This window comes from Trypanosoma brucei, chromosome 9, assembly GCF_000002445.2.
Source record: "Trypanosoma brucei brucei TREU927 chromosome 9, whole genome shotgun sequence".
NCBI classification, from domain to species: domain Eukaryota; phylum Euglenozoa; class Kinetoplastea; order Trypanosomatida; family Trypanosomatidae; genus Trypanosoma; species Trypanosoma brucei.
The window spans coordinates 2895414-2919387 of NC_007282.1; the positions used below are offsets into that span (position 1 = coordinate 2895414).

General features: G+C 41.1%; 2 protein-coding genes and 6 pseudogenes across 2 annotated transcripts, besides 13 other annotated features; 5 read left to right on the forward strand and 3 right to left on the reverse strand.

The window, feature by feature from the left end:
- The first annotated feature begins 2050 nt into the window (after nucleotides 1-2050).
- Nucleotides 2051-2073: a sequence feature (AT_rich).
- Nucleotides 2074-2349: 276 nt separating this feature from the next.
- Nucleotides 2350-3739, reverse strand: Tb09.244.0530 (annotated as a pseudogene).
- Nucleotides 3740-5491: 1752 nt separating this feature from the next.
- Nucleotides 5492-5522: a microsatellite.
- Nucleotides 5523-5685: 163 nt separating this feature from the next.
- Nucleotides 5686-5715: a sequence feature (AT_rich).
- A 95-nt stretch (nucleotides 5716-5810) lies between these two features.
- On the reverse strand, nucleotides 5811-5990 carry Tb09.v2.0410 (annotated as a pseudogene).
- Nucleotides 5991-6021: 31 nt separating this feature from the next.
- Nucleotides 6022-11260: a repeat region.
- Nucleotides 6277-11251: a repeat region.
- Nucleotides 11012-11260: a repeat region.
- On the forward strand, nucleotides 11261-11677 carry Tb09.v2.0420 (annotated as a pseudogene).
- Nucleotides 11658-11685: a sequence feature (AT_rich).
- A 218-nt stretch (nucleotides 11686-11903) lies between these two features.
- Nucleotides 11904-11950: a microsatellite.
- A 176-nt stretch (nucleotides 11951-12126) lies between these two features.
- On the reverse strand, nucleotides 12127-12438 carry Tb09.244.0510 (hypothetical protein, unlikely; the record flags this gene model as incomplete). Its single annotated transcript, XM_822666.1, has 1 exon — nucleotides 12127-12438. One exon carries the CDS (start codon nucleotides 12436-12438, stop codon nucleotides 12127-12129), a length of 312 nt encoding a protein of 103 aa, XP_827759.1.
- A 924-nt stretch (nucleotides 12439-13362) lies between these two features.
- Nucleotides 13363-14791, forward strand: Tb09.244.0500 (annotated as a pseudogene).
- A 72-nt stretch (nucleotides 14792-14863) lies between these two features.
- Nucleotides 14864-14923: a sequence feature (AT_rich).
- A 1112-nt stretch (nucleotides 14924-16035) lies between these two features.
- Nucleotides 16036-16980, forward strand: Tb09.244.0490 (annotated as a pseudogene).
- Nucleotides 16981-16992: 12 nt separating this feature from the next.
- Nucleotides 16993-17026: a sequence feature (AT_rich).
- A 184-nt stretch (nucleotides 17027-17210) lies between these two features.
- Nucleotides 17211-18057: a microsatellite.
- A 984-nt stretch (nucleotides 18058-19041) lies between these two features.
- Nucleotides 19042-20412, forward strand: Tb09.244.0480 (annotated as a pseudogene).
- Nucleotides 20413-20656: 244 nt separating this feature from the next.
- Nucleotides 20657-20836: a microsatellite.
- Nucleotides 20837-20857: 21 nt separating this feature from the next.
- Nucleotides 20858-21390: a microsatellite.
- An 874-nt stretch (nucleotides 21391-22264) lies between these two features.
- Tb09.244.0470 (variant surface glycoprotein) lies at nucleotides 22265-23875 on the forward strand (the record flags this gene model as incomplete). The annotated part of the gene is made up of 1 exon (XM_822667.1): nucleotides 22265-23875. The coding sequence occupies one exon, from the start codon at nucleotides 22265-22267 to the stop codon at nucleotides 23873-23875; it is 1611 nt and encodes a 536-aa protein (XP_827760.1).
- Nucleotides 23876-23974: the final 99 nt, after the last annotated feature.

Here is a 23974-nt window from a genome sequence, read left to right on the forward strand (position 1 = left end):
GCATACTCTGAGGCTTCGGATTTTTGTCTCCATGGACCTGCTTGTTTGGGGCTAGTCAGTTTGATGCTCGCCACCTTGTAGTTCACTGGCGACTGCGTCACCGTTTGTGCTATATCGTTTGTGTTTGAGCTCTGTGTTCCTTATTCACTGTTATTTGAGAAACCTGAGAAGTTGTTGGTTCCGACGTATGGCGAATTTCCTGCCATGACTGATTTTGTCGTTTGCAGTCTCACCGTGAGCGTCTGTTTCAAAATGGTCCCCTCTCCTCTGAGAAGAAACTTTTCCCAAAATTACGTCTTTTTGCCTTCATTTTTAGCTTTTTCTTTGCCTACATTTTTTGTAAGATAATTTTGTAACTAGCGTCAGTTTTTGTGGCACATAGAGTTGTCTGATTGGACCGCCAGGTTAACAGGTTGCTTTTTGTTTTTTCAGTTGCCGCCGGTTTTTCGTTGTCCGTCGTTGTTTGAGCACTTCCATTGATAGTTTTGTGCGAAGTGAGTTTTTCCGCATGTCCTGCCGCATCTCTTATCGTTTGTGATCACTTTTTCTGAGGAAGGTGCCGTTTTGACGGTATTTTGTGTCTTGTAAGCTGCCAGTGTGTTGTATTCTCCGTTTTGGTTTGTTGCTAGTCGCGTCGTCGTTTCCAGATTAAAGAGACGTAAAGCGTTGGATGTTGTCGCTGCGGCTTCTCTTTAAGTTGGCAACGGGGAAGCGGAGTCTAGTAGCTTGTTCGCGTGCCGGATTTCCGTACAAAAGTCACTCGCAGCTGTTTCTTCCGTTGACCTTCCTACATCGCTGATGGTTAATAACGGAATAAAAATTATCGCTAATTGCGGATACCGTTGGTGGAACCTTTTTTGTAGTTTGTTATTTGCTAGTGTTCTTCTTCGTCTGTCGATCCTGATGATTTCTTTCCTACTTTCTTACTTTTTATGGGGCTTATTTCTGAATACTGGTTGTCGTTTTTACACAACAGCTGAATGGTGCGCCCACGGGCCTATCGTCTTGAATGTTTAGTAGTACCAAAGCAGGGCTATATTATGATCTTCTTCGGCTGCTGATGTGTAGATATGAGATGAATTGTGTTTCAGGATATTGGGTTTGCCGTTCAGCTTCTGATTGTGGCATGTTAATCTGTCGTATTACCGTATTGATTAATATTAGTTCTGCTAGCAGCTAACTAGACGCTGGTGACCCCTCTTCGATGTTTATCTCCTGCTTGATACTCTTGAGCCGCCGTCATTTGCGGCGTCTTTTAGGCCTAAGCTTGCGATAATCTTTTTCCGAGAAAGTCTTTGTGGTCTGGCTCGAGCCTCACACACAAGTCTTTAGGTTGTGCTTTGTGTCTTCGGTATATTGAATAGCAACTTCCACAGGACAATATTACTATGTTTGTAAGAGTTTTTTTACAGTGATATCCTTTTTTTCTAAAATTACATTTATGCTCCTTCCTTATATGCTCTTCTAGCCGCCCCACCCGTAGAAAACACACATTAAATCTATGAAGTGACACCCTTCATCAGCTAGCGGTTCATATCACGATTTGCAATCATAATAAAAACTACAGGGGTACACAATGTGCAATGCTGCATATATCAATTTTTGAGTAAAATAAGGATCATTATTGTCTCCTGCCCATCTTCTTAATAATGTATTATTTTCCTTTCTTTCTATTTTGTCGTTTCATTCATATTTTTTATCTTCTTTTTCTCTCCAGCTCCTTTTTTTCGAAACATATAGCTAACTCGCTTTGTATGTACACTAGATTTTGTCTTTACATTGTTATTCACTCAATCATCTTGTCGTATATGATAATACCCATTGTCATGTTTTTGACAAATGGTATACTTTATATTCATATCTTCCTCTCTGTCTTTCTGCATCCCTGTTTATAATATTCCTTGTGCTCTCCCTTTTTCAATCACTGATTTTCTTTTAACCCTCATCATAATTTTAAATGTCTCTACTTTTGCTGTTCATTCGTATTTTCCACCACTATTATCATGAAATTAGTATATACACAATTATGATACTCTCATATCATCATGACAATTATTATTATTATTATTTTAACCTTAACTACTATCCATAAAATGAACAATACAAACTAACTTAGAATACCAATCATTTTTCACACCGTATTACGCTACTTTTCTACACATTCACCGCTATAATGCACGGTTTACTAAACTTTTATACCTTAAAATAACTTTGAATTTCCACTAATTTGTACATTTTCATGAAAAACTGTAAAAATGAATCAAATATAGCAATTTTATAAAATGTTCTCTAAATCACAAATTACATAATTTTCATAAAATTTGTCAAAACATCCTTTATGATATTTAATCATAGAAATAAGTCGAGAAAAAGAGGAGCCTTAACGACAAAAGAACTGTTACCTGTGGTGTTAGTGTTTTTTTCTTCCTTCTCCCTTTACTTTTATCGTATCTTTAAGTTCGCACTTTCCGTCTTTGTGTTCGCAATCTTTGTCCTCTGTGCATTTAGTTGCTTCAGTGTTTTCCTTGCATTTTTCTGTTGATGACTTGATTTGTGTCTCGCTGCTTTTTCCCTGACCTTGTGGGTAGTTCTGTGTCCTCTGAAATTTTGAAAAGCCGCTTGCTACAGCTGCTGCTGCTTGAGTGTCTCCGTTCAGCTGTGATATGTCGACAGTCTGGTCGTCTTTTCCACTGTAGTACGTCGCTTTTGTTTTTTCTATTGCTTGCCATATCTTGGTTTGAAACTCTGTCCAATCTTCTTTGCCATAGTATTTCCGGAGCGCTGCGTCGAGTGCCGCTTTGCTGGTTCCGGTTAGATCTGATACCGGCTTGTCGCTGACAGCTGTTCGGTACACCAGTGTATTGAAGTCACTTGAGGCCGTGTATGTTTCTAGGGCTGTGAGGTCTCTGTGGCTCAGTAACGCCGCAGCTGCCTGAAATGCTGCGCTGTGCTTGGCTTGTAGTTCTGACGTTGTCAAATGTGACAGCTTGATGTTAGTTATGCCTATTTTTTGGTGGATTTTCCCGGTTATTTGTCCGCCCGCATGTGTGCTGGTTGTGTGCTTGAAGTGAGCGCCGATCGTTACTTTGTCGCTTGCTACGTTGTTGCAGGCGCCACTGCCCCCTTGGTTCGTGCACTTTAGTGTTGTTTCCATTGTCAGTTCAGTTACCTCGATTCCCTGATCGAAAGTGAAGACTAAGTCCTCGATCGGTGTTTTGTCATCGTCTTCCGTGTTCCCGCAGCTGCTTCGCGTTTTCTTGTTGTGGTTGTTAGCTGCAAACGTGGCACTTACTAGCGCCGAAACTGCAGCTTGCGTTATAACAGCAACGTCGTACGCGGCAGCTACATAATTGAGTTGGTCGTATAGTACAGCTACTTCCTTTAGGCGTTGCAGGTGATCTTTAACTTTGGGGAGTCGTGTTTCGACCGTCCTTGCGTACTGTGCTGCTTTCGTGACTGCTGTCGCTAGCAGGGGTGTTAATGCTCTTTTCAGCTCTTTGTTTCCGTCTGCAATTCCCAGTAAGAGTTTTTCGATTGTGGCGGCGTCCTTTTGTAAATTCTTTGGTGCCGCTTCAGCTGCAGCTCTCAGCCTGTCTGCGAGTTGAGCTATTCGTGCAAGGCACTTGCACGGACAGCCGCACTGCTCTCGGGCAGCTGATTGTTTTACTGCGCTTGCCGTTGGTGCTCCGAGCAGCCACACCGTGTACAGTATGATTGGTGTCGGTTTCGGTGCGTTCATTGCTGATTTTTTTTCGGTTACTTTTTCTTTTGGTTATTGAGAGCTTCTTTGGGTTAGGTTTCTTTTTTTGTTTCCTTCCGTGGTGTGATTGGGAAAGTGGTGCTTCGGCGGTCTTGGTTAGAACAGCCGCCGTTACATGGCCGCTGGGGCCATAAGAGAATCCTGCTTAGTGTATGGTGTCTCTGGCTCGTTTCTGTTGGCAGCTGCTGCTCGTATTGGTTATAAGAGTTCAGCTAGCTTTCTTATGTTGATGTGCCGGCTCCGGACTTGCAACGAGTCACTTGCGTTTCTTTTTGTTAGATTGGTAAACAATTAGCACAGTTATTTGAATATAGCTGTTTTAATCGCTTCCTTAGGAATGTAGCTTGTCTAATGGATAGACGTGTTATCACAATCAATGCCGACGTTGTAACTTTCTGAATTCTTAGCCAACTAGGCATTGGTTGATAAATTAAGTAAGACCGTGGATAGTAACTTAAATAAGTCAAAGGAATTTCATTTTATCCCGTTCTCGCCGGATACACTTCTATTGAGCTGGTTTTGTAGCTGAGAATCACTGGTGTGAAGACCGTTTCCTGCGTGCACCGGTATTACTCCGGCGCAAAAATAGTTGCAGGCTTGTTGTAGAGACTATTTCAAAGGTGTTCTAGCGTCGCTGTTTTATGCCTTTGTGGTTTAAGCGACTCCAGATAGAAGATTAGCACAATCAGTTATTTATTTATTGCTAGCCAAAAGACCAAGCAGCGTTACAAGTAAACACGCCATATATAGGCTACTATAGTTAGTGATGTTGTTGGTTTGTTGGCTTCACTTGTTGACCAGTCTCAGTTTTTCCACAATTGTAGGTAGCTCTGCCGTTTTAATTGCTTGAATTATCTTTTGTGCACGATCCCTGGCCAAATGTAAGCAAACTATTGTATAAAGTTGTGCAGCACTGTATTTTTTTCAACGTACATGAAAAATAAAAGAAAGAATGCTGATTTGGTTAATTTTATTGTTTATGGTAAAAATAACGCAGTTAACACCAGAAATATCAACTTTTAAATCTGTACTGTACAATGCTATATCCGTATATAAAAGATATATCATTTATGGTCAGTGCCTGCTTCTGTTGCTGTCCACCCCCTGTTGCAGCGATGGTTCTACAGTAATAATATAACGATGACACTTCGGTCATACGCATGACCTTGCTAATTGTTTAATACCTGTCGTGCCTGACCCTCATAGTAGTTTATAATGGAAATGTCTTTGGCTTTTTATTCGCCTTTTTGGTTTTATCGATGCCACCTCAGTGCGCATACTTATGTGAACTATACATTCCTTAAATGACCTCAACCTTTTTCTATTGAGCAAGCATGGAATCGGAAAAGTACCACTATTGTTCATTTTTACTTTATAAAGCTTTGCTGAGGGGTTCCATCTCCCGGTTCCTCTCCATGAGAATTCTTCGAGTTTGCACATTATTCAGAGACCCCTTCTTTTGTTAATACCATCTGTAACGTAAAAGATGTACTAAGAGTGCACTCTGCACTTTGCGTATACCTTTTTTTCGACTAATTCATCTCCATGTTTAAGATAACATACATCGTCATATTAGTGTTTGATACTGTATACATTCCCTCCCCATATATCGCTCTTCTAGTTATTTCTCCCCTACTATTACTACAAGTGCATCTATTTTATCCTTACCATACACTTTTTGCACTTGCCCTATTCCAATATCAGTACACACACACACAGAACATTTTTCTCTTATTATTATTATTATTATTACATTTATTATATTAGTATAGTCACACTCACAACATACTACTATTACTACTATTTCTAATACTCTCATACCCTAACTAATATCCGTAAAATCGACAAAAACTAAAAAAAAAGAATGTTGCTTATTAGTACACGCATTTCATACACTAACATCATACTTTACACCTATAGACTACTATTATATTAAAATTTTGTATTTTTAATATCTTTATCATTTACACATCTTCATAAATTTCATGAAATTAGCAAAAAATTCACTAGAAGTTTCAAAAGACCACACAACTCATAAAGACAATTATAATCAGAAATAATTATTATTTACAAGGAACCTGTAGTCTTTGAAAGCATTATTTTCCTATTTTCAATTGCTAGTGCAATCTCTCTGTTGGTTATATTTGCATTTTGAAGAAGTTTGCGTCCCTTCAGTTCCTGTTTGTATTGCTGTTTTCTATATTGCTTTCGTGTTAGATTTGCAGTTTTTTCCATCTTTCTCACTTTTTTAAAATTTTTTTCGTGCCTTCGTGAGAGTTTCCCCACACACACACTGGCGCGGCCATCAGCCATCACCGTAGAGCCCTGAGATGCTATCGGTCTGGCGACTGTGGCAGAGTCTTCCTTTTTATTCAGCCTAACACACTCTCTATAATTTTTGTTGTAGCTCCGCAGTTGAACGGAATACAGCAGATGGGGCGAGAAGCCCCCCACACCGGACTCTCCAAAAGGTGTCAATTAGCAATCCTTTTGTTTTGATTTTTGTTATTCGTTTATTATTCTCTCTCCCTCTTTCTGTTTCTGTTGCTTGTTGATTGCATACCCCCTCTGTCTCTGAGGGTGTCTGGACTATTCCTGCGTCCGGTGCTTTTCCTGCTAGCTCCACTCTCGGCAATAAGGGGGAAAGTTGCAGAAAGGAGAGTGGGTTGTATAACTGTTACATTAGGGGAGGACTTCACATGCGGCCGGTTCCGTTCAACCGCAATGAGAAATTGCGCCAGTCTTTTAGAGAATAATACATCCTGCACACACACACCTTCTACCGCAAACCTGACACGTAACTCCTTCAAACCGGGGCAGCTCATCAAGTGCAGCGACGTTTCTTCGCAGTCGCCGCGTTGGCTGGTAACAGCGCGCTCTACCTTCATACTGTGCATCTTATTTTGATGTAAGGTGAGGCCAGTTTTGCTAGCACACTGCCTTCCGCATGTCAGGCACATCAACATGGATGTGTTTGTATGTGGGGAATCAGTGACACACAATTTTGTGCTTTTGCTGCATTAAAGCTCGACTCTCTCACCTTTATGGAAAGCCTTACAGTGTCGGATGAGGGAGTCCCTGCAACTGAGCACTTTTTGGCACACACCACACTGCTCCTCGCCTTTCCCCGGGACGTCAACGTTTCCTTCACGGGCACGCTTACGAGGGAATTGCACCACCACCACGGTACCGTCCTCCGTCACTATGCTCTTATGTTTGAATTTCTTGTGTAGTGACAGAGAAGAGCGTGTACCGAAGCTCGCCTCGCACAGGTCACATTATAACGGCAGCTTCCGTGTATCCTGAGGGGCTGGCGCTGCTGGGGCTCTACCATTTCCTTGCAATGAGTCCTCGTTCTCTCGCCCCCTTTTCATGCGGCAACTACCGCTGCCTATGCCATGTATTGTTCTAAGGTGGTGTAATAGTCGGCCTGGCACTGCGAATTTGGAGTCACAGAGGGTACAATGAAGCACCTGCGGTCTCATCGAGACTCGTGTACTCGATGGTAGAGGAACGATCGCCACCACTGGAGGGGGCTTCGGGGAGATATCCACTGCAGGTCTTGCATCGCCGTATTTGATCCTCCAGAGGGCATCAGCTCGCACAAAGCCGTGTTTGTTTACCATATGCGTTACAGCACTCGAGCGTCATTGGTATGTGGCATCACATTCCGTACATTTGATCGGTTCGGAGGGTTTCTGAAGAGTGCGTGTCGCAACAGTTGGGACCGTTTGTATTGTTGGTCCTATCGCTGCATGTTGCGGGTTACACCATCGGCACTGTGGAGGCACACTCGGGTTGATCTTTCGCAACATCCATCCATAGTGCCTTGAAAACCCAACCCGAAAGCGTGCCACTGTTGTTTCTTCTTCCCTCGTCAGTTCTTCTTTATGTTTTGTTGGAAAGTGGTTGCCGTGATACCAAACCTATGAGTGTTCTCATGGACTTCTTCCGACCTAAGCACTCGCTTCGCATAAGCAATGATGTCGGGGATCTATGTGTCTCGAAACTGTGGTAAATCAGCAGCCTTTTTCGCCATTTCATTACAAACCTCATTCCGTTTCACGCCACAATGGCCAAACACAAATTGCTGTCGGATACGTATCTTCCTTCTCTGAACTTGAAGCAGAAGCCTCCATAGTCGTCTTAGAATTGGGTCCGTCACGGCTAGGGGGCATGTCTGCAGTGCTGTTAACATTGACAGCGAGTCAGAGAAGATGGACAACCTGCTCGGTGTGCTTCTGTATGCCGGAAGCCATTTCAGCAGCCGTTGCAGTCCTATCTCTAATGCTACGCATTCCGCTCTGTAACTGCATGAGAGTTCCCCTGCTCCGGTCTTGGGTGCACAAATCAGCGTGTTGTTTCTATAGAGCAGGGCAGCTGCCCCGGACTTCTCACCGAGGGACACGGATCCATCAGTACACAATTCGTAGTGCTCTCGCCGCGGTGGCTCCTTCCCCCTCCGTGCAAAATGCCGTTCAATCCACTTTTCGGAAGCCTCCCTTTTGACATCGTCAGGGTCATCAGCGCACACAGGCTTTATCTGCGTGTGAAATATCGGTCGGCAGCTGTGGCGGAGCGTCGATGTCTCTAGTGGGTGCTCGCGTGGCTCAATGCGGAGGTGGGGGTAGGACCGCATGATGCGGGAATGTAAGACTCTGACTGGGTGTTTGCTGTGGTATACTTCTTCAGCACTGCGCCGTAAACATCCGCCTCGTGACTCACACATCAGCATGAATTTTATGCTGTGCACAAGAGTGGCCGTCTTGAGTGGCAGCAGGTTTGCTTCCAGCAGAGAGTTCTCTTTGCGCGTCCCATGCGGTATGCCGGCTATGATGCGACTGGCTTTGTGTTGTGCTGCTGCAAGGAGGTCTAGACTTCGTTTTGAAGCGTCCCAGTACCATACCTCAATGCCATACATGGTGTGTGCCTGTACGAGTGCTAGATAAAAAGCTCTCAGTACTTGTCGTCTTGGCCCCCATGTAGAAGCTGAGATGGATGTTATCTGCAGTAGTCTCAAGTCCATGTTGCGTCTCGTTTCGGCTGTATGTGTTGCCATCCCCTGCAGACACTGGAATGTTACTCCTAGAAGCTTCGGTGTCCTGTCAGCTCCTATTCTTTCGCCGTCCAGTTGTAATGTAAGGGGGTGGCGCTCTATACACCCGAAGAGTGTGCACTCTGTTTTCGCTACGCTGATAGACATGAAGTACTCTTTTGACCACTGTAACACCACGTTTAGGCCGCATTGCAGTGTGTGGTTGATGGCATCCCTCTCTGTGTGCCTCGCAAGTAGCGTTAGGTCGTCTGCAAAGAATCCGTGCTGCAGCAACGGCACTTCTGCAAGGCGTTGGCTCAACGAGTTCATGACAATAATGAACATGATTGGGCCAAGGACAGTTCCTTGTGGCACTCCTCGCTCAAATGTTCTGCTTCTGGAAAGCTTCTCCTTGAATCTCACTCTGCCAGTTCGGTTACTCAGAAATGATACGCACCACTTCACAATGTGGTGTGATACCTTCATTCTGTGCATTTCCCTCGCAACTTTGTCGTGGTCTACTGTATCGAATGCCTTCTCGTAGTCAACGAATACAGCACCCGTACGATATTGGTGCGTGGGACGGCAGAGGGCAGCGCGGACGTGCAGCAGTTGTTCGAGCGTTGAGCATCCGGGGCGAAAGCCTGATTGCTGCGGCGTCAGCTGGGACTCAACAGTGTCTCTAATCCTTGCGGCAATTATGCGTTCCATGACTTTGCAGAGACAGCTCGTGAGCGTCACAGGCCTGTAAGAATCGAGGTCCTCCGCCTTTTTTCCGGCCTTCAGGATGGGGATGATAACACCAGTCTTCCATGCAGGCGGCACGACTACCGTTCGTAGGCTCTCATTGAATAGCCTCAGAACAACATTCAGCGCTGTTCTGCCGAGATGTTGCAGTGCCTCGTTGTGTAAGCAATCAGGTCCGGCTGCGGATCCACTCGGTAGCAGTTTGATCGATCTCCGTAGTTCAGCCATCGTGATGGGACTGAACTCACTCGCTATCGTCTTTATTGGTGCTGGTGGGTGTGTGTCGGGATGCCTTCTTGCTTGAGACGAGTACAGTTTACTGAACCTCTCAGCTTGACGGTAGTCCGTGATGGCCGTGTTATCAACAAGTACAGCCGGTGTGGTTAGTGGTCGTGGCGCATATACCTTCTTGACAATGTGCCAACTGCAGCGGTCTGACACCGCAAGTCTGGAGCATAGTGTGCTCCATCTCTTCTTTGTGGTACGGTCCAGGATCTGCTTACGTGTGGCTACCAACTTTTCCCTTCGGTGGGAGGGTCCGCATCCAGCGATCTCTTCATCGAGTTTCGCGAGCTCAGGTGTCCAATGTGGTGGCGTTGCTCTGCAGCTACGGGGGACGGAGACCTTCGTCGCAATGCGGATGGCGGAGCTCAATTTCTGTTCCAGGGTGTTGACATTCTTCTCTCTACTAATTTTCCTGCAGAGCTCGTCAACCTTGAGATGGAAATTCCTCCAGTTAGCTTTTAGCCATGCGTACATGAGCTTTCGAAGCCGCGGGCAACTCAGTGCATCTGTGTCGTCTCCAACGATAACGTCGAAAAATATGTGATGGTGATCGCTATCGGGAGAATACAGCGATGTCCACGTGTACACTGTGCGATTCCTTGACAGTGTCACATCAGGGGTGGACTCCCCGTGGTGGCGCGCGTACCTGGTGCACTCACCAGTGTTGCAGACCAGAAACTGGTTGTCAATGCACCACTGTGTGAGGGTTTCACCCTTTGTATTTGGTGGGCTCGCGCGATCCCATGCCAACTCGCGTGTGCGTTAGCGTCTGCACCGATGAGCTTGGCACCGTCAGTTGTCAGAAGCGTATCTAGGTCAGTTGCCGTGAAGGTGTGTTTTGGTGGGATGTATGCCGACGTGACAGTCAGCGCCGTTCCACGTGCAAGGTGAATTGTTGCATGCACTTGTTCAATGCGACCAACAACGGCCATACCGGTCTCGACTGGCAGGTCCTCCCTCACTAGTATTGATACACCACCTCCTTTGCAGTTACGAGCTATTCCGTGATGTTGGTAGCCAGAAACGCTAAAGCAAGCCGCCTCTCCAGGCGTCATCCTTGTCTCGCTCAACAGACAAAAGGCGATCCGCTCATCAACAAGGGTTTTGTAGAGTGCTAATCTCTTTCCTTGAGATAGCCCGGCGTAGTTCCACTGCATCCCGCGCAACGACGGGCCGGGATTCTCTTCCACATCACCGGACAGCAGCATCTTAGTGCGGATGATACTGCTGATGGCACGCTGGCACGTGCCCAGGGACCGACAAATGAAGAACGGTGTCCCAGCAAGACGCTGCTGATCCCTGTGCTGTATGATGCCGTAGCCGGAGCACAGCAGTGTTCCCCATGAAAGGAATGCTTCTGACTCTTGGCTTCCCCCGATGATACGGGGTACTGGACCCTGGCACCACGTTGAAGTGGCCGGCATCGCCAGGGAGCAGCAGAAGCAACGCTCCGGCAGCAGGCGAAATCAAAGCCTTGCACTACAAAAGAAAGCAAAGATCAACCCCAAAATATAGACATCGACACTCGCGCGGAAAAAGGAGTAGGAGATGAGTGCAAGCACTCATTCAAGTTGTGAGTAACAGGCGACAAGAAAAAATGAGTAAAAGATCCGTATTTCGCCAAAAAAGCAGAGAAGGCAAAAGAAGGTGAGAAAATGCCCTCAGATAAGTGTACAAAACATGGCACTGATAAGGCAAACTGTAAAAAAAATGAGGGATTGGAAGTAGGAGCAAAATATCCATGTAGATGTATTGAAGACAAGTGCAAATACTCTGATTTTCTAGTAAATAAGCAATTTAATCTCATTGTTTATTCTTTAATACGTTTAGTTAAATTAAAAAATTATTAACATTTAAAGATTATTGCTCAATTTTATAAATATCTATTTTCTTGAGAAAATTTGGTAACATTAAAGAAAATTTGATATATTATAAAACTTTTGTAAAACATTTCAAAATATGAACAGTTAGAAATGTGATATAAAAGTTGCCTATGTAATCAAATTAGTATTGTAATAAGCTACGAAAAATAGGTGCTCTTTTCAAATTTTTTTTGTTTTTTATTCTTATTTTGTGAATATTAGTCATGATCATGATAATAATAATAATAATGATAAAATAATGTTGTAAGTGTGTGTATACGAATAATATAATGGTGAAATTGGTAATGCACCATTTATTCACTTTCCAAAGGCAGTCGGTAGCTTGGGAGGAGAAAGCGAAATTTATTGTGAAAAATCTTACTTAGTATAAAGAGTTGAAAAGCAAGCAATTTAACACTGGATATTTGGAGGATACTCTATATTACGCTAAACGATGGAAATTGAACTTTTAATATGACAGTTTTTTGCATAGTGGCCGAAGAATACAAATTTGTTCCTGCTTCATAAAGTGTTGCGCGATTTATGGCGCGCTGCCGGAAAGACAATACTTGTGCCGACAACAACACATAAATGAATCTGCGATGACGAGGCACAACCGGCGTGCCAAAAAGCCAGTAACTGTGGATAACAAGAACAGCCCACGCACAACCTTGCACAAGCCAGCCAAAAAGACAAACCGAGCAAACAGAAACAGTCTTCAACACAACAACACAGCTGTGAAACGACATTGAACCAACAAAACCGGAGACATCAAGAATGAAGAAGCTCCATCGGCAAATGTTCGACACTAGATACTTTCTTCAGAAACAGAGAGACACAGAACTTAACCAAACGGTCTTTACTCCGAAGTCAAAAGATCAGACACGCTCAAAAAAATTTCAAAGGCAACATAATAAACATAGCAAACTCCCTTGCGGTTTAACCTAAAATAACAGAGTAGGCAAGCAACACAGGTCAAAAAAACGCGGAGTTCGCAACTCCATGTTGAATTTATACTTACACACGAGCTAAACGGCTGTGCGAACTCGAAAAAGCCTTCAATCACAAAGGCGGCGTTCTCAATCCAATATTCAATGCCAACCTGACGAACGCACCTTATTCCTAACTAAAAACGAGAATGGAGGCGCCAGCAAAACATAAAGGAACAAGCAACAAAAAAGACAGCAGTAAAGGAATGGTCGAAAGAAGTCTCCCAGAGGCACAAAAAGAACCCCAGCCGTAACTCTACCGAAGACTATGAACCGTCAAAGGAAGCAGCATGTGACATCCTTACAAATGTAGAAAAAAGCAGCATACACCAACAGCCAAAAGTACTCACAGAGCAACCTAGATCTTACAAACAGTAGTTACCTGCAGCATACAAGATTTTAATGGTACATTCTTCAAAAGCAATAAGGGACAAGCCAGCAATATTCTACAAACTAAGCGCTCAGCAGCGCGGAAACACCTACTGTAATTCAGACTTTTTTCAAACCAAACATTGAAACATTCATCAAAAACAACAACGCTAAGCTCATTCTCTTTTAGGAAATTTTGAGATAGAGTCAGAAAAATGATATATTTGAGTATGCCAACACGGTGGCTTTTTAGAATCTCAGTGAAAGTGGCATTGCTTTTAATTACCAGCCGGGCGTTTGCCAACATCGCTAAAGATGACAGCGTCAGGGAGATGGGCGCTCTGTTGGCTGATTGAACTAGGCAACAAGCGGGAAACACTAGCCATTCAGCCCCCAACTCAAAACACGGATTTGGACGATATCCTAGAGTTTAATACGACCGTATCAGACCAAGCTTGGCTGGACCTGTTCCGAGACAAAACAAACAAGGAGACAATACGCGCATTCCCAGACGACGAGCTCGGGCAACACCCGGACTGGAAAGAAAGATGGAACAAATGGCAGGCAGCTGCTTTAAACGTAATCAAGCCGGACGGGCAACAAGCTGCACTGGCAAAGCACAAGCTAAAAGATATAACCACAGAGAAGGAGGCGGCAATCCGCCCACCTGTCCAGCGCCACGCGGCCGAGGCAACTGCAACCAACGAACACATGCAAAAAGCAGCGCCGACAGAAAATCTGCTAAACGACAGCGCCTTACAACAAAAGCTAAACACGGCGCTCTACGGCGACAAAACCGGGAGCGACGCTCCTTCCGACGAAAGCAAACTTTTCAAGGGGGCAGCCACCGCCGCCGGGCCAAAATCAGCGTGCGAAGGCAGCACGCAAAACAACAAAGCCGTAACAGTCACGGCAGCTTTGCTATGTATATGCACCAGACAGAACGGCGCAGGCAGCAACGAAGGCAGCGCGTGTGAGTACGTCACAGGGACCACCCAGACGTGGCCAGGAAGCAGTAACTATCCAGCCGCGGCAGCAATATCTGAAGCAGTCAAACTATGTGACTTACAGACAAAACACCATATTACGGCGGATACACTCGCAACGAAGCTACTGCACATCACAAAACTAATCATGCGCGTAAACGGAGCGGCGACCTTTGGTAAAACAATCAACGGCCAATGCACGGGCAGCCAAGACGGAGGCATGTGCGTAAAATACACAGACCTACGGACCAGCGGAAGTAAAACATAAACAGACATACCTTGGCTCGGTCAGCTACAGAAACTAGTGACAGTACTACGAAAGCACGAAAAAGCAGTACAGGTTCGCCAACAAGCATCAGACGCAATAAGGAAAAAACGGCTACAAGCTCAATCACTGATCTACAGCGAATCACCACAAGCTCGAGAACAAATGCAACCCAAAAACTGCATACCACAAAAAAAAACACCAAAGAATGTGAACAGCACAAGAACAACAAAACTGCATGCACAAATGCCAACTGCAAATGGTAAGAAAAAATGAAAAAGAGGAATGCAAACCTAAAGATGAAGAAGGACAGTCAAACACAGCAGAAGATGGAGTTTCAGGAGCAGCTGCAAAAGAGAAATGCAAAGGGAAACCCCAAGGCGAGTGCAAATCGCCGGATTGCAAATGGGAAGGTGCAACTTGAAAAGATTTTAGTTCCCTCACCAATAAGAAATTGGCTCTGATGGCTGCTGTATTTATTAGCTTAGTAGAATTAAAAACATTCCAAAAGATTTTTGCACAATTTTATGAAATTTGACAAATTTTAACACTTTTGACGAATATGTAAAATTTTATTGAAATTTTAAAAATTTAGATAAGTTTAAGAATTTGAAATTTTTTATATGGTAGAGGACTATGAGTTTTAAATACCGTGGGAGAGAGTATGAAAAGTTAGTGCTATTTCGAAATTTTTATCATTTGTTGATATTATTTGCTTTATGAATGATAGTATAAATAATAATAATATGACTGTGATGTAAGTGTGTACATACGAATATCATAATAAGAGCAGTGGTAATAATTGAATGAAAGAACGAAATAGAAGCACGTAAAGCAATAGTAAGGTAAAATAGAAATAATTTAGTTAGTTGGGGAGAGTGACATACCACAAAGAATATTATAAAAGGAAACACAGAGAGACAGACAGACATAGAGAGAAATAGAAAAGAGATTGAATAAGCGGAGTTGAAACGTATAGGTGACAACTAGCATCATTACGCTCCAAACGGTAATGGATGAGAAAATTAGAAAAACAGGGTCCAAAGTACTAATGAAATAGAGGAACTACGTTGCTTTCAGAAGAAATTTTCAGTAACTGGCAAAGTGGGGCCGCATCGAAAAAAGGCATATTATACTGCACAAAAAGGGAGTTTATGCATTAGAATGAGATTTTCTCCCGTATTTCAGTCATAAATGAAAAGATATGATAGTGGTGATGGTGAAAATACGGTCTTTAACATGATGAAAAATAATAATGTTAAACGGTAATTTCTATAGGTTGCTACTCATAGAATGAACGTGCGTAGCTTTACTTTACCCGCGCTCAAGTTAGAAGTGCGGAGTAATTTTAACATATTGCGACTTGAATTGTATACAGCAGTCACAGGAGCAGAAAAACACACGCAACCCTGCTACTCAGTAAGCCAGTCATATTCGGGGATGCACAAACTACCGAGTCAGAAACGAAGCCAGACACCGGATTAAAGGCGTCCCAGCGAAAGCACAAAAAACAGCAAGGATATCCCCAACTTCTATCAAATGTTTCTGACGGTCGAAACTGGAACTAACGGCCACACACATTCACATAGATTATCGGCCGTTAAAACGTGATACGGTACAAGCAGCCAGCCGGGATATTAAGGACGCAAGTCACAGACACTGCACAGCCGGCGCCCAGCTTCATAATTTCACCCTCGGTTAGTCTATCGCTTTCTTGAAAGGAACTCCAAGTCACAGATGATTGGCATCGCTCACGCTCAAGCCGCAATAGTAGAAACTATCGTTTTGATAGATACGTCAGTGGCTGCGGAACCCGCAGGCGACGAACCCACAGCGCTTACAGCAGTGACGAACATCTGTAATAAGATTGAGTTGCTAACGCAGATTTCGGACGAGCTAACGGAGCGCATAGAACGCTTCGAGCAGGCCGAACAGCAGCTGGTAACCGACTGCAAGCTTCTCAATTTAGCTGCCGCCAAACATTACGATACAACAAGCAAACGCACCTACACGGTCCTAGAAGCAACAGCGAAAACACGGCGAGGCACCGATTTCACGGGACTACTAAACGACTACGCACAGCAAGAACCTCTAAAAGCTTCGGCCAGCCTACACCGAGCAACGGCAGAGCCAATTCTTAACAAGCAAAACGTTGCCGACCTAAACACGCTAAAAGATGATATTGACACCACCATCGATGCAGTCTTCGGCAAAAGCCAGAGCGAATACACTGACAGGTTTTGGGGAAAGCTAAAAGAAGTAAACGTCGACAAGGAAGCAGCCGGGATAGAGGCCACTACGCTTGACAGGATCACATCAATAGCAGCGCTCAATCGTGCAACAAGCTACTACTTCATGACCACGGCCAGAGAACTACAAAACAAAATAGCGGCGCTTGAAGCCAAAAATAGCAAATCAGAGGTAAAATCAATAGAACAAATTTGCAACTCAAAAGAAGATGCCGATACCTGCCAGAACGACAAAAACTGCACATACGACGACACTAAAGCTGATGGCAAAAAGTGCACCTTAAATGAGGAGGGCAAACAAGCAGCAGAAAAAGAAGCAGCACACCAAACAGGAACAGATGGCAAACCCACAAACAGCACAGGAAGCAATTCATTTGTCGTTAACAAGGCCCCTCTTTTGCTTGCGTTTTTGCTTCTACAGTTAAATTTTTTAAAAGGTTATTGCTTAATTTAGTAAATTTTATAAAATTTTTATATTTGGGGGGAATTTCATAAACAATGATAATAATTCTTAAATTTAATATATTCTTACAATTTTTAATGAGAATGTGAAAATTAGTAAAATTTTTAAGAAATTGGAAAATTTTGTTTTTTCAAATAAAATAGTTCGGGTTATAATAACGATAATAGTAGGAGTGTGTTGTGAGTGTGTATATACGAATATAATAATAATAATAATAATAATAATAATAATAATAATAATAATAATAATAATAATAATAATAATAATAATAATAATAATAATAATAATAATAATAATAATAATAATAATAATAATAATAATAATAATAATAATAATAATAATAATAATAATAATAATAATAATAATAATAATAATAATAATAATAATAATAATAATAATAATAATAATAATAATAATAATAATAATAATAATAATAATAATAATAATAATAATAATAATAATGATAATAATAATAATGATAATAATAATAATAATAATAATGATAATAATAATAATAATAATAATAATAATAATAATAATAATAATAATAATAATAATAATAATAATAATAATAATAATAATAATAATAATAATAATAATAATAATAATAATAATAATAATAATAATAATAATAATAATAATAATAATCAATAATAATAATGATAATGATAATGATAATAATAATAATAATAATAATAATAATAATAATAATAATAATAATAATAATAATAATAATGATAATAATAATAATAATAATAATAATAATAATAATAATAATAATAATAATAATAATGATAATAATAATAATAATAATAATAATAATAATAATAATAATAATAATAATAATAATAATAATAATGATAATGATAATAATAATAATAATAATAATAATAATAATAATAATAATAATAATAATAATAATAATAATAATAATAATAATAATAATGATAATGATAATAATAATAATGATAATAATAATAATAATAATAATGATAATAATAATAATAATAATAATAATAATAATAATAACAGTAGTAATAATAATAATAAGAGGAGAGTGTTGTGAGTGTGTATATACAAATAATATGGTGAGGCTGGTGGAACACATTGATCGGAAGTCAAAAATAGAAGGACTCAAGTGACATCAAGTGCAATGAACTGAAGTGACTGAGGGAAAATGGGCTGGATAGGTCATTAATATTATTATGAAGAGAAATGTAGAGAGGGGGATGAATTATACGAGGTGTCCAACAATGAAGTGATCAGCGAATCATACCCTGGATTAGAATAGATGCAACAATTGGGAATAAACACGGTGGTTTCAAAAAAATGTAGCCCCTACGCTCGTCACCACAAAGGCAAGAACAAGCGCTGCTGAATAATTGTTAAGCTAAACCTAGAAGCAAAAGATAAAGCATCGCAACTCCACAGCGGCAGACGATGTTTGTAAGGAGAAAAAAAGACAGCAATAACACACCACCACTTCCATATTGTTTAAGCAGCTAAGAGCTTAAACTGTTCAAAGGATGCATAATTAATATAATAGTAGTCGCAGAGCCTCGAGTAGCGGCAAAAAACAGAAGAGAAATAGAGAGAAAGCAGCCCGTAAAGGCCTTTAAACACCCAAGTTAGAACCTCTCAGCCGTTTGCGTGTCACAGGGTCACCGGTTTAGAAAAAACAAAAGAAAAAGAGAGGTCACGTACGTGACAAAAACGGACGTCATCTTGTTATTGAATGTCAAAGAGACAGAATGCGATATTAACAGCTGAGAGTATGAAGTGATAACCATAAACAACAAATGATTTATATGATATAGTTATAGGACAATAAAGATTGGAATTAAAGTGCTAATCTTGTCAAAAAACAAATAAGAACGGGTTAACTGTTGTTTTATTAACTTCCTATTGTTTTGAAACCCATATCAAACGGAGCCAGATAAATCAACGGTTTTTTTCTTTTATTGCTCTTCTTCTTAATTAAAAGCGTCAGAGCCCGAACGTACAAGAGGAAAGAAAAGGCAAAAAGCAGCCATGAACTACCGAAGCCCGGAAGCGATCTTACATCTAGCAGTTTCGCAGCCACTGCGGCCCCTCAAAGCAGATGGACAAGCGGGCATGCTGAAGAAGGTGTGGCAGCCTATTTGTGAACTTTCCGAAGAACTTAACACCATCGGGCCAGGAAGCTACAAAAATATGGATGACCTATTGGACACAGCCAGCAAGCAGCACCAAGCGTCGCTGCGCCTGGAGATTTACACACTTAAAAACATCGGCGCGGAAAGCGCAAAACAGCTGGCATAGCCGCGGGCGTATTTTTACAGCAAAGCCGCAGCAGCCTGTCACGACTTGAAGGCGACAGAAGTAAAAAAGCACATCAACGCCGTCCGGTCAACAGCGTACCTCAAAGGCAGGGTCTACGAGTACCTTAAAATGTTGGAGCAAATAAAAGGAACAAACAACGCATGTCTTATCGACACAACCGCATCAGACTCGGGCGCAACTCGCAGAGCCGACAACCTGGGCTCGGTGCAATACGCAATTAAGCTAAGCGATCTAGAGCAAAAAGACAGAACGATGAAGGCGCTCACTGAAGAAGGCCTTACCAACCTGCAACACGCCGGCAACGTTGGCGCAGAAATACAGCCAACAGACGGCAATAACAAATGTCAGCTGATGCTAGCCACACAGACCGACGGACTAGCGCACACGAACGCACTAGCAACAGGCATAACAGCAATGGCCGGGTACCTACAACTGAAGACAACAGCAACGATTGCCAGCCTAGCAGCCGAAGAAAACCTCAAGTCGACGTCCAGCGGGGACACGAAAGCGTGGGTTGACGCGTATAAGCACGCGGGCCAAACAAATTTCAAAACAAGGAGCGATTACGGCAACGAGACAACCTCGCTACATGAACGGGCCACGTTAATTGCCGCGACCAGGGCAACAATCAAACAAGTGGAGGGACACCAACAAACCAAGACACCGGAGGCACAAGTGACTGAATACTTCGGAGGCACCGAAGCCAGCAAAGCAGACAGTTTCCTGGCTCTTTTCGACAAAGACAAGATACCCAAAGGCATCGCCGGGTTACAAGAAGACACTTTCATCGGGCAGATCACAAACACCGAGCAACTAAACCAAATTCTTTCTTATTATGTGTACCATGCCAGCCTCGATTATAGCGCACTTAGGAAAAAACTAGAAGAAACGACAAAGAAAAAAGATCCAAAAGCGGTAGCAGACCTTTGTAATAAAATAACGGATTAAAATGAATGAAACAGCAAGTCTTACTGCAGTTATAACAAAAGCGCAGCTGAGGGCGATAAAACGTGCAAATATAGTGAAACAAAAGCAAAAGGAAACAACGTTCCTATAGCAAAACCTCAAAATGGAGGGGCTAAAACAACAAAAGAAAAATGCAAGACAGAACATGAGAAAGTTTGCAAATAGGAAAGCGACGCTTTCAGGAAGCCAAGTTTCTTTCCAAATAAGAAATTTGTCTGTTTTTTCTGCTGCTTTTATCATTTTGGAAGCTTTTAGTATTTCAAAACACAAAGCATTTTTGCTCAATATTATGATAATTATGATAAAATAATGATATTGATAATAGGAAAGTGCTGCGGGTGTGTATATACGAATACTATAATAATAATAATAATAATAATGATAATGATAATAATAATAATAATAATAATAATAATAATAATAATAATAATAATGATAATGATAATAATAATAATAATAATAATAATAATAATAATAATAATAATAATAATAATAATAATAATAATGATAATAATAATAATAATAATAATAATAATAATAATAATAATAATAATAATGATAATAATAATAATAATAATAATAATAATAATAATAATAATAATAATAATAATGATAATAATAATAATAATAATAATAATAATAATAATAATAATAATAATAATAATAATAATAATAATAATAATAATAATAATAATAATAATAATAATAATAATAATAATAATAATAATAATAATAATAATAATAATAATAATAATAATGATAATGATAATAATAATAATAATAATAATAATAATAATAATAATAATAATAATAATAATAATAATAATAATAATAATAATAATAATAATAATAATAATAATAATAATAATAATAATAATAATGATAATAATAATAATAATAATAATAATGATAATGATAATAATAATAATAATAATAATAATAATAATGATAATAATAATAATAATAATGATAATAATAATAATAATAATAATAATGATAATGATAATGATAATGATAATGATAATAATGATAATGATAATAATAATAATAATAATGATAATGATAATGATAATGATAATAATGATAATGATAGGATAGTGTTGTGAGTGTGTATATACGAATAATATAAAAAGAGCAGTAATAATAATAACAATTGAAATTTATCAGAAGAAAATGATACAAATGAAAGAAAGAAGATCAATCAAAATTAGAATGGAAAGGGTGTCTATAAAAAAACGGCGCCTTATCCTCGTGACGTCTTATAATGGTTGTGTTACACGCAGCGACTGAAGCAAACAAAGGATAAAATTGAATTAGGTACGGAGCTCGGATACGCGACTACAAAGGAGCTCAAGATCCAGCACTGGAAAACTCAAGGAGAACTTTCAAGAAAGCCGTGTTTCACCCGAAAGCATATTGATTAAGTAACAGAAATCATGGTAGATCCAAAGGAGCTTTATTCTGATGGCGGAACCAAATGTCAAGGGGTAAGTTCAGTAGAAAATTAATCATAGAATTATTTTTTTGGGGGGGATGTAGTGACAATAAGAAAAGGATAGAGAAGATTTTGTAGGTGAGAGGTGAAGATCTAAGAAAGTTCTTAAATCTTGCTTTTTCCGGATCTATTATAATAATCCCGCGGAGAGGAGGTCTGTAATTAGCAGCGGAGAGCAGAAACAGGGTCACAAAACTTTACCACAGCGGGTATCCAAAGCATAAAAATATAGTCACACTATCTTTACGCCATCCAGAGATGCTATGCAGCCCTTAACAAACCTGCAACCAACCCACGCAGCGAAAATCCAAAGGCTGAAGTGCACTAAATAACTACCAAAGCTTCTTTTTTTCGAGCAGTCAAGGGACAGCCGTTTTTGAGAAGCGTTTCCACTTATTTAGGGAACTTCACACCAACTACAGCGGATAACACCAACGATCAGCAAATAGTATAATAGCGGATCTGAGCACGATGGCTAAAAAAGTATTAGGCTTTGCTCAACTTGCAACTCTAATAGTTGTGTTGTCACCGTCTTCAATTTACGCCAACGTTGGACCAGGAGACAACGCAGCGGAATTTACCACGCTGTGTCAACTAATTTCGCTAGCAGAAGGAGCAGCACAGCCTCCAGCGGCGACAACGGCTCCAAGCGCCGAATACGACGAACTCATGAGACTAAACATGACTCTAAGCGACGAAGCTTGGCACGATATGTTCATAAAAAGTAAAGCCGACAAAACATGGCACGACGCAATACCCGCCACCGCGAAGGACCCGGGCGGATGGGCCGAAGCCTGGCCGACCTGGAGGAAGGCAGCGGAAGAGCTAACACAAGAAGATAAGATGGCCAACATCAAAAGCCTAAACGTCAATGCAGCAAACCCTAAACAGAAAGCAATGATAATAACGGAAATACGCAAAATGGCAGACGCAGCGCAGGAACTCATGAAAAAGAGGCATACGCTCGACAAAAGCATCGAAAAGCCGCCACAGGAGTATGCCGCGGCTTTAAAAACTTTGGCCTACGGCGACAAAACCAAAAATAGAAAAACCGTAACGGCCGCCGACGCGTTCAAAGGCGGCAGCACCAGCTTCAGCACTGACTGCGGCGGGGCGGCGGCCAGCAACAAGATAAAAACAGTCGCAGCCACGATAACTTGCTTGTGCCACAAAGCAAATACACAAAACGAAGACCAGGTGTGCGGACGAACAGTTAAGATCACGACAAACACATGGACCGTAAACGGCGCGATCGGCAGCGCAGGGGTCATAACGGAGCCCCTAGGCTTTTGCAGCGTAGAGCAAGGCACCGACTTAACAAGCTCGGAAATCACAGCAATCCTACGGCAGCTTAAAAGCTTAATCAAAGTCACATCAAACGACGGTATACTAGGCGCCTCAGACAATGGCAGCTGCGATGCGGACAAAACTCACGGCATCTGCATCAAGTTAACCAACTGGGCGGCCGACGGTAAAGTCGACATAACGAAATTAGAGTGGGCAAAGCAAGCAGTCGAGCTAGCAAAGGAGCTCAGCAGAAGAGAACACGCAGCGGCATCAGCAGCAGAAATAGACAGCGCGATCAGGAACTTGCACAGACAGGCGTTTCGCACGACGCTCTACACAGCGCACATACAGCACAACCCGCATCAGACAGCAACGCCCTTAGATTCAACTTCAAAAAACGATAAAGGAATGGAAGACAAGAAGAAAGAATGCGAGAAACACAAAAACAACAAAACTTCTTGCACAAATGCTAAATGTATATGGGAAGGAAAAGATGGTAAATCTGACACAGAAGGCGAATGCAAACCTAAAGATGGAGGCAAAGGTACAGCCCAAACAAATGCAGGAACAGGAGATGGAACTGCAGGGACAGGTCCAAATTGCGCTAGCCAGACTAAAAAAGAGGATTGTGAAAAGGAAAATGTTGGAAAAACAACCCCTGTTTGCGGCTGGAGAATAGGCAAAGATAATGAACCTGATAAAGATAAAGAAATGTGCCGAAACGGTAGTTTTCTAGTAAACAAACAATTCGCCCTCAGCGTGGTTTCTGCTGCATTTGTGGCCTTGCTTTTTTAAATTTTTTCCCCTCAATTTTCCTTAAATAAATTCTTGCTATTTGAAAAAACTTTCTGATATATTTTAACACCTTAAAAATTCACCGAAAAAATTGAGCTG